General features: G+C 36.6%; 1 protein-coding gene across 2 annotated transcripts in view; it reads left to right on the plus strand.

The window, feature by feature from the left end:
* Positions 1-20628, plus strand: part of UBE2H (ubiquitin conjugating enzyme E2 H) — a 90704-nt gene that overhangs the window by 52780 nt on the left and 17296 nt on the right. The window contains exons 4-5 of one of the 2 annotated variants that reach the window (XM_016148711.2): positions 14679-14718; positions 16046-16098. The exons of the other annotated variant lie outside the window; for it this stretch is intronic. Coding sequence (XP_016004197.1) covers positions 14679-14718; positions 16046-16098 — 93 coding nt within the window. The remainder of the gene's footprint in view (positions 1-14678; positions 14719-16045; positions 16099-20628) is intronic. 2 annotated transcript variants of the gene reach the window in all.

Genomic DNA, 20628 nt, shown 5'->3' on the forward strand with positions numbered 1-20628 from the left:
CGCATTACTACAAGGACCTCTGAACATCAGAGTTATCAAATGGTGAAATAGGAGGGGAGCCATGAGGTGTTGTCTTTGAGACAATCCCCAAGGATATCTGACTTAATACCTGTGTAGTTGGGGTAGCAGCTCTGTCCCAGGTTTCACTCAGGTTGGGAGGTTCTGTCATGTTGTGGTTCCTGTCTCCTGTTTATCTCTTGTCTTTAGGGTAGTTCTTTCTATACAGGCATTTTTAAACCTTTATGTAGTTGAGTAGTATCATCTTTAAATCTTTACAAACATATTAATTTTTTTCCAAACCATATAAATTCATTCAAATATATTTCTTAAATACATTTTCTTAAAAACTGAAAGCCAGCATACTAACTCTAGTTTTACCCTGGATTAAACAGTATAGCTTGTTGAAACTAACAGCAAACCTATAGAAATGCAATTACATATCCTGCAGAAATGTAGTTATTTCTCAAACCTTATCTTAACATATGTTTCCAGTGATACAGTTGTCTCATCATAACTTTTAAACGAAAAATATCTAAACTTTAGACATTGTTTATTAACTAATGACACAACAGAAGCCTTTGTACTTTCTTAAATTAATGATGCAATATGAAGTTGGTTGGGACAAATGACTAGGCTGATTTAACTTCTTCATATTTTTTTCCTTTGTCTTTCCGTGTACTCTTAGAACTTGGTAATACCTACAGATGTGTACCATCTTCTCTTACGGAAGTAGATCTAGTTGAAATACTTGTACAAGCTGTCCTCGTTTCCTCCAAAGGAAGATTGCCTAAGAGTTTTTAGCCAGTTGTGTGGGGTGACCCATTTTCAGGTCTATCAACAATGTAATTACTGTTGGAATGTGCTTAACATTTCGAGGGGTAGTGACTCAGAATAAGCAAGGCTTCCTTTTTGAGTTATATAGATAGTCACAGAATTATACAGAAGGGCAGGAAGATAAGAAAAACCCAACCTCAACATTCTTTGTAAACCCTGCCTCTGTAGTATCTAGGCAGGCGTACCCATCTTCCTGAGTCAAAGTTTGAGCTCTTAAATATTAAGATGTGCAAATTTAAATTAACCATCCTTAATGCTTAGATCTTGGAATTTAGAAATATGTCTATATACTATTTTTGTTTGAGATATATAGATATATATTTAGTTACATGTAAATATATATGTTATATAAATACTCCCTACCCATGGTAGGAATGTAAAAAATGTCCAAGTGAGCAAAAATAAAGAAAAATTAAAATGTCTCCTTAATGGATATCTCTTATTTACTTTCTAGTTGATGTACTTTAAAACATTTTTTTCTACATATTTTAGTATATATGCCAATATAATTTAACCTGCTCATCTTTGGGATATCCTCCAAATATAGTTTTAGAGAGTTAACAGTAGTTACATGATTGCATGAGATGTAATTAAAAGTGTTCTTTTAAAAACACTTTACATCTTTAAGTGTTGTTTGTTTCGTTTTGTGTTTTTCCAAATAGTAATGAAGCTACCTCTCAAATCTTTGCTCTTTGGAAAGAGGAATATAAGCAGATACAAAGCCATCATTGTTTCAAAGACCCATCATTGTTTCAGACATCTTAAGTTCATCTTTTGGAATCTTACATTCTCTTTGAATAGCATAAGTGATGGCAAATCTTGATGCTTTGAAGTTGACTATAAATTTTTGAAATGGCTAAAGGTCGTTTAATCCCAGAGAATAAAGTGAATGGGAAAACTGAGTAACATCAGTTGGAGTATAAAATGATATATAATTATGAAATTGACTTAAGTTTAGGGATTGTGATTTTCTTGTAAAGTGGCCCTATGTGTGCTTTCAAAGAGGTATTATAAAACTCTTTCAGTCAATTTAACATGATTGAAATATCTTCAGTTTTCCCGAGTGACTGCTTTAAAATAAATCATATTCAAATCTTTAAGTTCTGATTTATTTGAAAGTTCAGACTTTTATCTTTCTCATTCAGAAACATTCTTAGACTGCTTACCAGTGCTGCTGGGTATCACCAGCTGTGTGGAATTAGGAGACCGTTTGGTCAGTGGACCTGGTTATCAGTAAGGAGTGGTTCGGGCCTTGATTTTTCTTGACCATGAGAATTATACTCATCTGAACTGTAGTTTCCTCTTCTAGAAAATGAGATATTGGAAATAAGTGAACTCTACGTGTTTGATATTGCCTGATACATAAAATACTCAGATTATATGACATTCTACTGGATGATTAGGAAGGCCATTTAAGGCTTTAGTTAGGAGAGAAGATCAACATAAAATACTGCATAGGCTTTAGTCACAGTGTGTCATCTCAGTTGAGGGAGAGAGAATGGAGGAGATAGGCTCTTACAAGAAAAAATGTGTTTCATGTGTTGAGATTGTAGTCCTTACAAGGCTTTAGAGATGTGAATGTACACATAAGGACTTTAGAAATAACTTTTCAAAACCCCAATTAATTTTCAGTCCATGAAGATTTTATTCTGTGGAAAGGAGTTGCTACAGAGACTGCCATATTCCACGCTTCTCCAGATTCAGTTTTCAGCCTTTAGACATGTGCTCATTACGAGAAGGCCTTCACCAAAGAAAACACAGACTTGCAGTTGCTGTGAGGGTGAAATAAAGATAAATGATCTCATGCGTAGAGAAAGTGATATAGAGCAATTATTGATAAAAATAAAAAACCAATTAGCATAGGATACAAAATGGTTTTATGTCTACTCCAAAGAATGCAAATTAAAATATGAGAGAATATCGACTTTTCAAATTGCCGGGTTAAACATTGTTAGCACAAAGGTATTATGGTATAGCCAGCGTAGCAGTATATATTGATCGATAAAGATTTTATATTTTTTTAGTGATTTTACTGAAAATTGGATTATCTTAAGGAAACATTCAGATATGTGCAGTAAGATTAATGTACAAGAGCATATAAATTGTAGTGCTATTTTGAAAACTTAAAAGTTGGAAACTACCTAAATGACCCAGTTGATAATAAAGTACTTAAATTATGATACATCTTAATGAGCAAAATCTTATATAGTCTTTACTCATGTTTTACCACTATCTTTAAAGGAGCACACAGGAAAATGTGTAACTTTATATAGCGTAACTTGTTTCCCATGCCAATTAAAAGTATGAATGCCAAAATATTGAGTATAGTTATCCTTGGCTAAGGGCATTAAAGATAATTTTTTGTAATTTCCAAATATTCTACAGTAAGTTTCTTTTTATTAGAAAAGTAAATATTTTTAAACATATGGCAAATGCATATTTTCTTAATGTCCTGTTTACATCCTTGTAGGAGTCTACACTTTTTCTATCTTTCGTTCTAGAAAGCCATCAAGCTATCATCGTAGGTCAGAATTCCCACCTGGTAGCTTACTAAGGGCCTGCTGGCCCCCATGTTTCCCACCAGCCTCCCCTTTTTTTCCCTTCTGGTGTTAATTATGTGTGCACATAAGGGTATATACCGTTCTCTTTTCTTTGTCTTTCTGCTTACAGTTTAGTACTCCATCTTGGTTACTATCTTTATGCATAACTGTTCTTCACTCCTTTTCTTGCTTCCTCTCTTTAACCTTCTCAAGCTGTGACCTCAAGCAATTCTTATATCCTACTCGTTTCAGTCTGACTCTTCTACTTGTGTTACCCACTAATTCCATTTTTTTCTTTATGTGAACCAAAAAAGGCGCCTTGTTCATAGCTAATAATAACAATAGCAGTACTTTAAATAAAGCTAAGCCACAGGAGATAATTATATCTTCTAATAAAATACAGACATAAAAAATTAGATTTAAGGTTTTTAGTCTCTAAAGGTCCCGAAAGTACTTTGAGGTCTCCTTCAGGATCTACAGTAGTCTTTATCAGATCATACCTACTTTACTTAAAACACTAGCATTTAAAAGAAAATTAAGAAGTTGTCATTTAATCTTATTTTTAAATGATTACTGGCTAGTATATTAATAGAACTACATTCTACTAATTTTAGATAGAACTATAGAGTATTTTAGAATCTCTTATAAATAACCTTAAGACCAGCCTGGGAACACTGTCACCATTTAAACTTTAAAAAACAAAACAAAAAACAGAAAACTATGTCATAAAGTCCAGCTAACAGGTCTAGAAACTAACTTTTCAAATACTACCTATGTATATTTTTATGTAACAGTGAGGAAGATCCTCAAGCTGTATGAACTGTGTGATACCAAAGCTGAGCATGTTGGTTGAGAACAGGTTTCTGGAGGGACCGCTTAATGGTTTGCTGCATTAGAATGAATGGCCAGGTAAAAAAAAAAAAAAAAAAAAAAAAAAAAAACCCAGCTCATTCTGCAATGGAATTTGATGTCAGTAGCATACAGCAAGAGCTAGGCAAACCCATTTGAGTAAATGGAGACAAAATGAAAAAGTCTTGGACAATAACAATAGTCAGAATACTATATTGTGCTGTACTAATGGCCTTTTCCGAGGGAAGCAAGGCTAGATAACCTGTCAGAGCCCCTTCTAAATCCCCCAGTCTGCCATAGGTTCTTAATTAAAAGATACTCTGATAATCATTGCACCACATTCTTTTTACTTATGCCAGCGATTAAAGGAAATGGCTAACTAGTTTCACTGTCAGAATAGTAGAGTCTTCTGGCATTGTAAATTTTTTATTTTTACTATGGCTGGAAATTACCTCAATATTTTTTGGAATGGAGTTTTAAAATATGGTATGACTAAACTAACTATAGAGTATTTACTATTTTACTCTGTGTCTTCACAAGTTGGAACGTACTTCCTCAGGAACTAGTATTCATAACTTAAGCGAGAGAATTCAGTCAGGAGTGGACCAGGACATGGAGTAGAAAGGAGGTGTCATTCATGATGGGTTTGGGGTTAGTCATTTAACAAAGGCCTACTTGGACCACTGTATTTCCACAAATAGAACGAATTCTCAGACTGAGAAAGCAAAATTTCGTTAAGATCACCTACCGGTATACTTCTCTACTTTCATGACCTTGGATTTGAATTTAGTTCCTGTCTCAAACAGTTAAGTAACTGCTACTGTGCAATAGTCTGTATCTTTTGAATTCCAGTAGAGAGAAACAAGTTTTGAGTAGGAAAGTTTTGTGAAAAATTTTTAGATAATCCTATGAGAATGTAAGAAATTGTTAAAAGCTCTCTTTTTAATGGTGTTCTGAAAATGGAGTTTTTCAGGATGGATTTTTAAAAGATTAAGTCTGGCAGCTGAGGCAGAACCTGCTTTCTCAGGAAATGGATACATCTTACATCATTTTTTCTAATCAGCTCCACAAATTTATGGAATACCAGCTGTGCGCAGGACATTATTCTGGGTGCTAGGGATACAGCAGTGAACAAATTGCTCTCTTGACTCTTACGTTCTTTGGAGGGAGAAGATAAAGCAAAATTTAAAATGTCCAACTATTTTATGCAGACAGTGGATGTGATAGAGTTGATATAATGGCTGAGATTAGGTGTTCAGGAAGGGCCCCTCTGACAAAGTAAATTCAAGCTGAGCTTTAAAGGAAGGGGGGAAAAGCCGGGGATGAGAGCATTCCATGCAGAAGAATTCATGAAGACAAAGGCCCCAAGGCAGATAGGTGCTTCTCATGCTCAAGGAAGAGAAATAAGGCTGCGGGGGCTGGGTGAAAAGTGAGATACGAGAGAGAGGGTCCAAGTGGTAGGTAGGCAGGGTGAGGTCTCGCAGGGCCTATTAGGCCAGGTTAAAGGGTTGAGTTTTATTTTTAATGAGATGGGAAAGTCATTGAAAGGTTTTAAGCAGATTTTAATGGCCACTCTCCTGTTGTGAGGAAAGAGTAGAGATACTGGAGAGTAGAGACCAGAGACTAAGGTTGAGAAACTCTGGGGTAGCTTTACATTGCTTCGAAGAAATGTGGCTATGTTAAGGAAGTCATACAAATATGGGTGATACCTAAAGGAATGTTTGGCTTTTGTTAATTGAAACATTCTGAAGGATGTTTATATGCTTGTAGGGAGTTGTCTAGGAAAGGGGAAGCTTGGTGATGCTGGAGGAGGATTGAAGAGATAGATACCTTTGAGACAGTAGAAGGGGTAAGATAGAGGAATGGTGCATGAGAAGACCGTGAATATTGAGCTATTGAGACAGGAGAACTAAGCATGTGTGGTAGGGAGGATTTTGTTGGGAAAATGAGGGATCCTACTAGGCGAATCCCATTTTTTCCAAAGCAAATGGGCAGAGCTCTTCAGTCAAAGTAAGAAACAGAGGAGCAAAGGAAATGGGAGATTTGAAAAATCATGGTAAACTGTACGAGTCATTGGAAACCCGCGGGGCGGGGTGGGGGAGGGTGGGTGGCCGGGGGAGGGGAGCAAGCTACCAGAGAAAGGAGAGAAGAAAATTGCAAGTGATGTCGAATCCGAAAAAGGTTGAGCTTACTTTTTAAAGTTGAGACATTTGTTTATTTAAGTTTCTCTTTCCTTCCAGCCTGGTAGATGTAACCTGGGCAAAGACAGTTCCTGGGGCTGTTCTCTAACAACCGTTCTCCCCACCTCAGAGTCGGATATCATGCCGATTCTGTACGATACAGTTGGTACTTGAACAGCATGCGGGTAGGGGCGCTGACCTCCTGTGCAGCTGGAAATCTGCGTATAACCGAAGTTGGCCCTCTGCGTCCACATGTTCCCAGCTGAGCAGTTGATCCTCGAACAACGTGGGTTTGAATGGCAAGGATCAATTTTAAAACTGCATATAAGTGGATTTGCACATTGCAAACTCATGTTGTTTGAGGGTCAGTTGTATTTGTTGAGTTAGAGTGAGCAAATGAATGAATGACTACTTAGTGGCACCCTGAAGTGTGAGTACAGAAAATCTAAATTGCTAGTTTCCTCCAGCTGTACATAGGCTTTTTGGAGGGGAGAGAGCAGAGATTTGCAGAGGATTGTTAGAGGTGATGGCGATGGCTCTTAAATCTGAAGGAGAGAGAAGGTAGGGCTCGTAGTTAGGAAGAAACGGGGAGGGTCAGTGAATTAGAGTTCATAGGCGAAAGAATTAGTCATATGATGGGAGGCTCTTTGACAGGATTAGAGACTGGTGGGACACTGAATGTGTAAATTTCTGATGTCGGAGATGAAGCTGTTTGTAGAGATGACAAAGTTCAAGTATGTCCTGGGAGTGTGAATGAGATAAGAGATGTGGAATAAGACTGTCACTGAGGAGAAGTTTAAGGAACTGACTGATAGGTCAGGGTGTTAAAAATGTGGTCTGTAGAGGTGACAGTGTCACTAAAAGCGACAGGAGTTGAGAGAAGAGAGACTTGGGAGCCAGGTGCTCCCAAGTTCTCAGTGACAAAAGAAGCTTGTCAGATTGGCCCTATTAATGAAAAATCCACTATTAGTGGCCTGTAATATCTTAATTCATTCAGCTTCATCTTGCTATTAGCTAGAGTAAAAATAGTAGTTAGCCTTCCCTCCTTCCCCCAGGCTACCTCTAAGGGTACCCCTGCCTTTGCACTTGCTTGCTTCTGTCAGAAGAGCTTGCTTGTGTCAGTTTTAATTCTGCCTCAGGCCATTCATTATTATATACTCTTGCTATATAAAAATTCCATCTAACTTACCGCTTAGGTTAGCTCCTACTTTAACTATAGTAGATGACCTCTAGCTTTTGGGTTGGTTATTTATTAATCCTGACATCTTTTTACATTAAATTGATTCCTTCCCCTTTAGGATTGGCATCGTAATGAAAACATGTATTTTTGGCTTCCTTTTTCTTTAGTGAAATTCTTTTAAAAACAAGAGTAATGTCTTGGTTCCTTTTGAAAAACTTGTTCATATTTCTGGTTTTAGTGAAAACCAAATTTCTAGAAGGAGCTTCAGAGATTATATCCTCTAGTTACCTCATTTTAAGGATGTTAAAAATGAGAGTCAGGAAGATAGAGATACATCAGTACAACTAGTTGCAGAGTCTGCCTTCTGGCTTCCAGTCTGGTGTTTTTTCCACTAAACCAAATGCAATCAGAATGGTCTTTTTAATAATAAACATTAGAGTAACTATTTTCCATTTCCAATGTGATGAGGTTATAGGAAACCTAATATCCCATAATCAAAATACCCTCTGATGCTCTTGACAATTCCTAAAGGATTAAGAGATGGCTATGTACGGGTGGATATTTTCATTTTTATGAGGAGAAAAGTGAGATTAAATTACTTACTTGAGCTCATTAAGCTATTAGTAATGTTATTGAGTGCTTACTGTGTGCCAGTTATTGGTCAAATGCTATACATACACTAATTCATTTAACCTTTGCGACAGTCCTATGATGTGCAGATATCATTGTTTAACCCAGCTTTATGATTAAGGAAACAAAGGCAGAGGACTGACTAACTCTAGGTTGCCCGAGGCTCACAGAGTAGAATTTAGGCAGTCTGACCAGAGCATGACTGTTTAATATGAATGGCAGAGACTTGAAATTGGGCCTTGCTATTTCAAGTTCAGTGCATTCTATACTTTCCTGCCTCTGACCATGAAAATAAATGCTGCCTGACTCAGACAGTGTGGTTATATGAATGACCAAGAAAGTGAAAGATAAACTGTAGAAACAGGAAAGAGAGTACAATCTTCCAAAAATGAAACTACAGGAGAGTAGGTTTAGGGCAGCAGGTTTTGGTAAACTGCTAGGTTGGTAGAAGGGTTATGCTGTTGAAGGATAACACTTCACCTTTTCTTAGTTATAAATGAACTTTTCTTATCCATCCAGCCCAGTCCTCAGACTCCATATTATCAGAGAGAAAGGAAGAAACAGAAAAGAGGACCCCTTGTTGAGTTTAGATCTCCTGAACACACACAGGATCAGTTCAGAAGTTCCCATGACACAGGGCATTGAGAGTGAGCTCCTTGCTTGGTTCCTCACCCAAGAAGAGACCGGCCCAGGTCCATCTCTCCTGAGTAGGAAAGGCTCATCTCTCTGAAGAGACTTCTTCCCGGGTGCAGGCTGCCACGGGCTGGGCCTGGCTGTCTGAGGTAAGATGAAAATCTATCCAAGTGTGCATCAGTGCACAAAGCTGGCCGAACCGCTGTCACTAGTGAAGCTGACAACGTCCTACCCCCCCCCCCTTTTTAATCTGAAACACCCCAACTCTAATCACCTGCATGCTAGGAATGGAGATCCACATTATCGCTCTTAAAAATTTATAGTCTGAGATACTGCTAGGGGAGGTAAGATCCAATCTTTAATAAATATATTTTAAATAATTACACCTGCTTTAAAAAATAGAATTAATCAGTTTGATGCTGAATGGTCTGCTTTATGTGGGCATTTGTTCTAAAGATGGAAGATCAGAATAATTTAATGTATTCACTTACCGTTTTCTCATAGGAATTCATAAGCTTATAATTAAATTGCATCAGCCACAGCTGCCTCAACCATCTGCAGGCCAGGCTCATTTTATCTCTGGACAGAGCTACTTTTTTTTTTTTTTTTTTTTTTTTTGCCTTTGGCACTTTTCACCTATTTACTTTAGGGTGGGTTCTCCTTGTTTCACATGTCACTTGTTTGACCTCTCATTTTTTAAAGATTATTATAAATGAAATTTCTGGATGGCCCTAGGTATTTCATTCTGTTCACAAATTCGATCATTAAAAATACCCTCACGAATAAAGGATGCAGAGGTGCAAAACATAATGAATCTTTGCCTCTTTTATTTACGTATTGACCCCAATATCAGAAGTTTTTCAGAAGTGCGTACAGCTTTGTATGGATCCCCTCCTGAGACTGGACACAGAAACAGGCTAGAATAAAAGCCAGTTTTCAGCATGACTCGGCCTGATGTTACTTTCTCTGCACATTAGCCTATGGTCCAGGAGATACGTTATCCTAGAGCAGTTGAGTATTAGAGTGGAATAAGCCAAAAGCAGGGTGTATTTTACTATTTTAATAATTTGTGCTTTTTTAGGGTATGTGGTTGTGCATCACCTGAGCATGATTTGAAAATTCTTCCTCCAGAATTTTAAATCACGTGATTCCTTTTGATAAGAATAAGAGGACAGAGGTAGTGAGCTTTTTAGCTAAATATTAGTTTTTATTGTGTCCCCCCTCCCCACCTTTTTTTTTTATTTTAACAAGTGTTTGAACCACGCTAGAGAATATTGTCCAGAAGAGTTACACAAAGGAGTTCTGAATTTTATCTGGTCAAATCACAGAACTGTATCATTAGAAAATGTCTGGTAGTGAATAAAACTGTAAATCATGGAGATTAAAAGTGACTCGCTGCTCCCACTTACCATGTTTCCATAAAAGCAGTTTTCAAAATATGTTCTCTTAAAATATCTTCAAAATAGTTCCTGGTTGAATGGAAACAAGTGTTGGGAAAATTCTCTTGTTGCAGACGTATTCATTAGTGTGGTGTTAGCATTGCCAAAAGGAAGGAGAACATGCCAGGGCAAACACGCTCAGCCCTGAGAATGTTCCTTCTCTGAATTCCTAGCCTGTGTTTTCTCAGTCTCCGCCCCTCCTCATCCAGAAGTTTCATTGTTGCCATCATTATCCAGAATGTAAATGGCTTTGCCAGGAATGCTGCTCACAGCTTGTCCAAGAACAAATGTACAGGAGATATATGTGCTCATTTCCATTTCTGTGATTTGGGTATTTTTCTAACAATTGAAAAAGCCTGGTATAGGAAGAGAGCATTGTAGTCTGGAAATTGTTTTTTGTTGAAATTGGTCTAGCCGTGCTTCTTCCTCAGAGGCAAGGTTATAAACCCTGTTTCTGCCTACTTTGGATTAGTCAGTGGATTTTCAGTCTCTTGGTGGTATTGTAGCTTTGTATTCTCCAGAATGCTTCTGTACCTAAAAATGTGCCTTACGGAATAAATTTTCTTTAAAGACTTGACCTTTGGGCATTTCTCCTTAAATCTTCTGCTCTCAAAGGTCTAGCCATTGTTATTAAATCCTAGATTTTTAGAGCCAATAGTCCCTTTACAAACCAACTAAGAATGGAGATTTTAGGGATTCTGTAGTCCAGTTATTTCTCTTTGCAAGTAGAGAGGCCTACAGAAGTGAAGTGGCTGCCCAAGGCCTGCAGGCCGTGGTGGAATTGAGACCACCTCAAGTCCCTGTTAGTACTTTCTCTTTTTAGTTGGATTCTCTCCTCTGTCTTGGAGCTCAGATATTGTTTGATACTTATCAAGGGCACTGAGGACTGGGCTCCAACCCATTTATTACTAAAGAATATGTTTACTAAGTCCTTTTTGGCCCTGTTATGTACTTTTGGACTCAGTCAAGCCAAAATCTAAGTTTAATGGAAAACAGTGTGGAAACTTGATACCAAATATAATCTCCAGGCCTTGTTACAAGGAGGGAGTCACTTTCAGAGACCATTTTGATAAACATGTAAAGCTCTTTCACCGGAGCTGTTTACTTAGACCTTTGAGGTTACCTGTGACATAAGGTGTTGAAGTTTCATCCTTATGTGGGGGAGAGCGCTCATTCTATTTTGCTTGAGATCTGCTATTCCCATCAATCCTTCCCCAGCAGCCTTCCCACCTCAGTCAGAGTGAAAGCCAGCATCCTTCCAAGGGCCTGCAAATGCTCCTCACCTCTATGACCTACCTCTCTTACAATCTTCTCCTCATTCACTCTGCTTTAGGTTCACTAGTCTCTTTGCTGGTCTCAAACACATCAAGCAAACTCCTAGTGCATTTTGCACTTGGCTGTTCATGCTGTATAGTTACTCTTCCCCTAAATACTGAATGACTCCTCTCTTACCTTCATATTACATCACCTTCTCCATAAGGCCCTCCCTGACCATCCTGTTCAAAATTGCTGCCCCCACCGTTGCATTCCTATTTCAAGTCTCCTTCTTTGTGGTCATTTTCTCCATAAAACTTGCCACCTTCTAAGAGCACTTCTGTTTTTAAGGAGCTCTCCAGGTGATTCTTACCTAAGCCAGTATTGGGAATTTCTGCCATAGATGTTGCTTCACTGAGTGTTACTTATGAGAATTGTAGCAGAAGCAGGATTTTAAGTACCAAGAATGAAGTTTAGAGGTATTTATTGTAACTTCAAGCAAAATACTTTCCATACAATAGAACAAGTCTCCTGAATTAAACCATATATAGTGGCTAAACATTAATGTTTATCACTTGGCAGTTGTAATAGCAGTATATTCCTGTAGGTAACTAAACTTGAGGACTGTGTGCCTTATAGCCTGAGGATCTTCTCATTTTTTATAACGAATTTGTATTATTTTAAACAAGAGTGTTTAAGATATGAGATCTCAAATAATATAGTTAATTTAAATGACCCTTTTTCTTGTTCAGCACAGATAACTGATGTATAATTAAATCTATTTTAAAACGTTTGCTATTTATAATTTTTTATTTGAAAGGTTTTTTTCTACTATTAAAAATATACATTGTAGAAATGTCGGCAAGTCAGAACAGTAGTACTGTAATGGGGAAGTCTCTCAAAGTTGACTCCGGACACTTGTTTGTTTCCTTCTAGTCTGTTTATGTTACTCTGAGCCGCCTTCTGGTTCAGGGGTGAGGGTAGAAGAAAATATTTCCACCACGAAGAATTAAGCACTGTGAACAGTTGTACATATTTGCCAGTTTCCTATCTATGTGCACACTTTTTAAAAAATTTAACAAATAATATACAAGCACATTATGTATTTTTAAAAAGGCACTTAGTATTGTGGATAAATTCATCTTTAATTCCCCGTGCGTCCCCTATTCCCACCATTGGCCCTGCACCCTCCCCGAAATAATTACTTTTGTAAATTTCATATATGTTGGTCCAGTAAAGTTTTCATACTTGTTACCATAGAGAATATATGAGTTGCTTTGTTTAAGCCGTAATGGTATCATGCTGTAAATATATCATTCTATAGCTTTTTTTCCCTCAGCTTCGGATCTGTACAAGTTGACACTTACTGATCTAGTTGGCTACCATGGCTGTTTAGGACTCCCACTCTGTGGATGTACTACACAGTTTCTCCAGTCCCTTTAATAGGGTTGAATTTGGTTCTTGGCTTTTATAAATAATGCTGCAACAAATATCCTCTTACGTCTCTTCCAATACCTGTATCAGTGTTTTTCTAGAGTCATGTAGGTTTTTACCCTGCTTTTTCACCTCAACATTAAGACATGAGCATTTCCATTGGTTTAGTATAATCTTTTCATAAACACAAACCTCTTAAATCTAGACTTTGAAACATCTTTCATTTTTCTAATGTAAAAAGTAATATGAAATTGTAATTGGACACAAGGATAATTTAAACATTGCATGGGCTTTCTTACTAGTAGGTAAAAAGCTGTTTCAACACAAAGGATTGGAAAACAAATTAGTTGCATAACTAGTACTTGGAGTGGTAGAGCAAGGGAGGACTGGCATACCTGGGATTTTGTACTCTCGTCCCCCTTTTCTAAGTCTAGAGAAGTTTCTTAGATTTTCCGAGATGTCCTCTGTCACAACTCACCCTCAGGGTTCTCCTGATGCCATTTCTCTGTATCTTTCGTGACACTTTCCTCTTCCCTGTCAGTACTCTCCTTATGTCAGCTTTTTGCGCACTTTGCAGTCACTTCTTCGTCTCTTGTTCCATTGTTACAGTGACCCTTTCAAGAATAGTCTACTGTCTTTATTTATTTTGTCCCCTAAACAGGTACAGTGCCTGACATGTACTTGTAGTGACCAAATATATTTTAAAGGGCACTGGTAGTGACCAAATATATTTCAAATGAAGGGGTGAGTGAGGTGGGGTTGGGTTATAGTGATGGTCACTTGAGTAAGGAACTTCAATTTATTGAAAGTACGGAACTAAGGAAATCTTAAAAGGAAATGTGGTTATAAGTATGACAAAATGATAGCTTTGACAGTGGATCTCTGCTTTAGAATATTGTAATTTGCATAAATACAAACTGATTAAATCACTGGTTTTAAGTTAGAAAATAATTTCTCCTTGGAATATAAATATCATTATATTTGTTAAAGTCTGTACTTGTTTTTCTAGGAATAAATTAAAAAACTTAAATTCCTGATAGATATAGCCATTTTACAGTTGTTTTTTTTCTTTTAACTCCTTGCCTCATTTCTGCGTTGCCCCAGTTTTAATCAAAACTGGGTTTCCTGGAACGAGTAGACAAAAGTTAAAGGAAACATTTTGGTCACCGTTCTTATGAAATCCTTTGTGGTCTGGAAGCGGTCCTCCTTTACTGTTTCAACAGCTTCATTCATGTTCTGCTCACAGTGTAGCAGAATGATACCGGTAACAGCTTCAGAAGGAGAAGTCCAAATGCAGAACCTCCAAATGTAGAGATTGAACAATAGAACTTTTGAGAGGGGAGTCAGAGAAGCTTTCTTAACTCTTACTGTGACACTAGTTATAAACTATTTAATACTATAAATTTTCTTGGCGAAAACCTTCATAGCTCAGAAAACAGCTCAGAAATCATTTCTTTTAATAATTGTGTAAGAAACTGCATTGCGCTCAGTTTGCTCATTTTTTAAATAGAACCCTAATGTATTTTAGGTAATTGTCCCTGTCAGGATACAGTCTTATCGGTAACCAAAGATCTAAGATTGAAAGTAATGAGCTATGGGTATCATCACATTTTTCCAATACCGAAATTGTTTCCAATACAGAAATACTTTAAAAATAATTGTTCACTGGATACTTTTTGCTGCTAATTAACATCTCTTTTTACAGGATTCATGAATAAAATTTTCCATCCCAACATTGATGAAGCGTAAGTAACTTTAAAAATGTTTAAATCTTAGCAGCAACTGCTCTTGATTAGTGTTCATCTCTCTCTTCGTTACACAAAAGTCTCAGTTTCTTTGTGGATTTTATCAGCAGAGGACTGTATGAACGGTCACTTAACCTGTAGAATCCCAGGGATATATTCTAAACCACTTAGTTCAGATTCTACTATTGGACTGCTTAGGTCCTCCATTGTTATGAACGGGTCCTTTATTTCCCTTGATACCCAGCTAGCATTTGTAATATACCACATCTCCGTTCTCTTTGTATAGACACAATTCAGAGATCCATTTTCAGTATACAGATTTACTATTTTCAGTCCTTAAAGTATTTCTCAGTTCATGAGAGTAAAGCAAATGTGAATGACTGTAGTTTCATTTCAGTTATTGAATCTTAATTATCCCTTTCCTCCTAATATTTCATTAGTGATGTTTTAAAATGTGATACCAGTGCCTCCTGTTTTGTTCCTTCCAGTGCTGTTTAGAATACTTGATTTTTTTCTTCTGCATTTTTTCTTGCCATGGCACTAAATTTTGATATTTCATACACATACACATAATGGGGAACGCTGTGTGAGTAGGTTGTGTACATACATCACACCCCGTTATCCTTTAACACTTCCGTGTGTCAAGTCATCCTAACAAGGATGTTCTCTTATGTAACTGCAGTAGAGTCATCAAATTCAGGAATTGAATGCTAATGCACTACTTTTTAATCTACTGCCATATTCCAGCAATGCGCTGTTTAGCACCTCCCCCCCCCAACCCCCCAATTCAGTAAAAGATCCAGTCCAGACTCCTGTATTGCATTTAGTTGTCATGTTTTATTAAACTACTTTAATCTGAAACAGATTAAAGTTCCTCAGCTTTTTATAAAATTGACATCGTTGAAGAATATAGACCAGTTATTTTATAATACGACAGTCCCTCAGTTTGGGTTTGTCTGATGTTTTCTTACCATTGAATTCAGAGTATGCACTTAAGGCCAGAGCCACAAAGTGAGATTGTGTCCTATTTAGAGTATCCTATTCGGAGGCACACAGGTCTGTCTGTCCCTGGTTACCAGTGTCAGTTCTCACCACCTGGTTAAGGTGTTGTCTGGTTTCTGCATTGTATAGTTTTTCCCTTTCAGTCTATAAGGAGACACTTAAGATTCTGTATATATTCTGTTCCTCATCATACTTTCCCCAATTGGAATTCTTTTTTTTAATGACCTATTAAAAGCACTTTTCTTGATAAGTAAAATTAGTTGCCAGATACATGCAACTAACTTTCTAATTTTTAAAAAAATGCCATTCTTTCCATCTGTTTCAGGTCAGGAACTGTGTGTCTAGATGTAATTAATCAAACTTGGACAGCTCTCTATGGTGAGTTTGGCCATGGAATATTTTTTAGAGATGTTGAGACACTGCCTTAAAATAATGTCATTTGGCTTTTCTTCTCTGATTTAAGATGTTTTGTTGGGAATGGGAAGGGATTTTGAAGGCCTGAATGGGAAAGTTTGATTAGTGAAAAAAAATTTTTTCTCAAAAGTTCAAACTTTGGTTTAGCAGTAGAAATTTAAAATAATCTTTTGAGATTCTAAAATTAAGGTATAGTGATACACATATGCAAACATTTTTTTATATATGTGTATTCAGAAGTACACTGTATATACATTTTTCTGTAATACCTTTTATTTTTAGAAAAACTCTTAGGAACGTCCCCGTGAAATGATATGATGTATTAAGAGGTTTGGGGGATCATCTGTTTCAAAGGCCTAAACCTCTCTATGAAACAAAGAATAATTTAGCTTTACCTTCAGTGCTGAAATTGACTTCTCTTACAATGGCATCAACAATGAATTGCCTAGGTCTGCAAAATAACTATGCTAAATATCACAGAGAGATGTAAGTATTAGGCCTTTTCCCCCTGAACTTGTAACTTGGTTGAAGAGCTAAAAATATTTAAAAATATTTTTCAGGTTACTTAGGAGTACAACAGATTACTCTTGTTTATTCCCCCCTATGTCCAAGTCTACATTACAGAGTCTCTCTGCTCTCATGCCCCCTCCTCCCCACCCATGAAGCTTCCTTATGCTCCAGCTGCAAGTAATCTCTGGCCACTCTTAGGTTTTATAGCTCTGTTTTGTAGCCTGCATTTACTTTCTGTCTTGTGTTGTTATGCCTATATTTTTTGTGCTACTAGATTATTTCTTGCCTTAAGAGCTGGTGGGAGGTGCATGTTTGGTTTGTCTTCAAGTCTTGGCATTCCTAACACAGCGCCTCGCACCAGTGTGATTGAAAGAGCAAGTGGTACAAACAGTCGCTGAGAGGTAAAGAGGAGGGGGAAGATCAATTTAGGCTGGGTTAACCAGAGATAGCCTCCTCTTGTTGAAGACTTGTGAGACCTTTTAACAGTTTAAGGTACGTGAGACATCTTACTCCAGTCACTATCCGTGAGTCACCTTGCCAGATATCTTTGTACTAGGATGGTGATGAGGATCACAGAGGAAGATTGGTCACCAGCAGCACACGGGTATCCTGTTTTTTCCTCCTCATTCTACCATTCAAGAATTATTTCCTCTGCCCGGACTTATCTTCCGTAATCTTTGAGCGGCTGGTACCTTCTTTTTTCACCTCAAACATTACTTTCTAGAGAAGCCTCCTTTCCTAGCCACTGCAGCTAAAATAATACCCTTCTGTAACACAGCACCCTGTTTTAAAAATCTGTCTTTTTTTAAAGCCAATATTTTTTTGTTTATCCTGTGCTATTAGATCATAAGCTCCAAAGAGCAGAGACTTTATTGTGTGTATATGTGTGTGCACACACAAAGTGTCTAAAACGGTGCCTAGTGTACAATAATGGTTCAAATATTTGTTGACTTAATGAGTGACTTAATCATGCCCAATACTGTTTAACATGAGAGTTTTAGGGAAGCGACCGCTTCTAAAGGAGATAAGACAACAGGAAAGAACATACTCTGAGGTTGATTAAAAGGATTCCTTTTAAGATGTTTTTTTTTGTTGTTTTTTTTTTTTGGTAAAAATGTCTCATGGCAGGCTGCCTGGAATATCTGATGTAATGATGTCTTAAACTGCATTCACATTTTAGAAATGTACATAACAAAATACTGCAAGCTGGTTCCAATTACAATAAAGTAAATTGGACGTTCGTTTAACTAATTCTTTTACTGTTGACCAGAAGAGCTTTGTGAAAAGGTTTGCTGATTCTCAAGTACCTCACATCTCAGAACAGATTTTTTTAAATAACAACTTTATTGAAGAATTATAATTTACATAATTCACTCATTTAGAGTGTAGTTTGGTAGATTTTATATTCACAGTTCCATACAACCATTACTACATTTTCATCACCTCAGGAAAAAAACCCATACTCTTAGTTACCACACCCTTTCCCCCCTCCCCTAGCCCTGGGGAACAACTAATCTACTTTTTGTCTCCACAGATTTATCCACTCTGGACATTACTTATAAATAGAATTACACAACATGTGGTCTTTTGTGATTGGCTTTTTTTCACTTCATGTAATGTTATAAGATTCATCCATGTTGTAGCATGTATCAATGCTCCATTTCTTTGTATGGCCCAATAATCTTCCATTATATAGACATCACATTTTTATCCATTTGTCAGATGATGGACATTTGGGTTGTTTTCACGTTTTGGCTATTACAAATAATGCCTCCATAAATATTTGTGCACAAGGTTCTATTTGGGCATATGTTTTCATTCATCTTGGGTATTTCCCAAGGGGCAGAATTACAGGGTGGAACTGTGGTAACTCTACTCCGTTTAACCATCTGAGAAACTGACAGACTTTTCCAAAGTGGTTGTACCATTTTACGTTTCCACCAGCAGGTATAAGAGGTTCAGAATAGACTTTAAAGCAGAAGTCCAACATGACTAAGGTTTTATCATGTCTATCAAACGTTAGAATATGTTCTCATACTATTGTGCAAAGCATTTAGTAAGTAACATGAATTAAACCTCATTGGTCAAAGTAAACTTTGATTTCTGTATTCTGTGTGTGAGTTATCGTTAAGTATTTTACAATACAAGAATATGGACACACTAACATTACAGGTAAGTGCAGGAAACCAGAAATATTTTTAGAATATAGTCAAAAGTATACTGTGCATGGGAGAGTTGTTTTTGACATTTTGCTCAAACCCAGCTATTCCTCAAAAAAAATTTAGAATTTTCTTTAAATTTAAAATTTCTTTGTTGGAAAGTTTTAGGAGCAACTAAATACAGTTTATATAAAAGTACTGGTAGAAAGGATTAGTTCAAATAGCTTTGTTTCTTTTAGGCTTATCTGATCTTGAGATCTAAACTGAATTTTTATTACAAACTTCTAAACCCTCTGGCATTGAAGGTTAGTTCATAATTGGAGTTCTGAATTACTCAAATTTCTTGCTGTGATTCTTGAGAGAATCTTAGTTCAAAGGACAAAAAAATCTAATGTGAAACAACTAACAGGAGAAAGTTGGCATATTAACACAAATATTCAACTGAAGAGCAAAAGCCCAGCCTGGCAACCAAAACTTGTTTCAACACCTCCACTATATAATATGTTAAGGACCAGGAAGTTAACTGGTGAAATTTCCTGCGGTTAACTTTGCCACAAGGCATTTGCTGTGTAATGTGTATACGTATTTGTATATCAGCAATTCCCAGTTGAAATTTCAGATTTATACTTAAACAATGTTCACATTTCTAGCAAATTTAGTTCTCCATCGCTCCTAAAAGAAAATTGATTTCTGATTGTCCATTTGACTCATTACTTCTGTTCTAATCCTGTTTTTGTTTGCCAAGTATACATGCAGTTTGTTCATTTAGAAGCTCAAAATTGGTATAATTGTAGTTTAATCACCCAGTAATTTTTAATTTTATATTATTTAACCTTGCAAGAGAGCTAATTACAGTGAGTAATTTAGCTAATTTTCTAAAGATGCTTGTCATCAGTATAAAGTTATCTATTGAGTATGAAGTTTCTATTGTTACTCTTGTAACATTAAAAGGAAAGTAGCAGATGTCATCACAAAATTGATTCATTTTGGCTTCCTGTATGATAGCATCTTTTTTTACATTCCTTCCTGCTATTCCAGACAGCAATGATAAAAAGCTCTGGAAAACTTAAAATGCAGCCAAGGGGGTCTGGATTTCAGTTTCAAAAACAACTGTAATTTTATTTTTTATTTTTATTTTTAACACTATAATTTTAAAGACTGATGGAAGGAAAGTTCATTAAGCCATTAGGTCACTTTTTAAGCTTCCTTTCTATTTTTCAGTTTTCCTTTTTACTCCCAAGAAATATTTTATCCATAGTTGTCTTTCCAACAACCCAAACTCCTGGAAGCTCAGGGATTTTCCCTGAAATATAGCTTTAATTGCCCTCCCACCCTCTGAACTGTGCGTGCATGCTTGACCTCTGCAAATTGTGTTTCTCTTTCCAACTTTCATTTTAGTCATTTCTCAACCGACTTGATAAATTATTTATTTTGTGGATCGAATTGTGGATATGTAAGGTGGAAGACAATTTTCTTATATAATTGGTAGTTTATAATTTATCCTCACTCTTAGGGTTGCTAGCCAATGGACTGGATACTCTTATTTTGCTGGTGAGAGAAATCAACATTTGGGAAATTACTTCTCCTAGGTCACCTGGGGAGTCAGTAACAGACAAGTGAAGTTAACTACAGCAGAAGAAATGCTTCAGGGCCTAGAGATTAAAATTAAACAAGAGAAACAAAGTTACTTTTACTATATATTTCAGAACATTTTAAATGATAAATTTAATAGTGCTATGTTATGGCCTAACAAATTTAATGAATGTAAATGAATGTAAGCTTTCCCATGTTGAAAACACTTATTTCATCCAGTGAATCCAAACAA

Source organism: Rousettus aegyptiacus, unplaced genomic scaffold, assembly GCF_014176215.1.
Source record: "Rousettus aegyptiacus isolate mRouAeg1 unplaced genomic scaffold, mRouAeg1.p scaffold_m13_p_13, whole genome shotgun sequence".
Taxonomy (NCBI): Eukaryota; Metazoa; Chordata; class Mammalia; order Chiroptera; family Pteropodidae; genus Rousettus; species Rousettus aegyptiacus.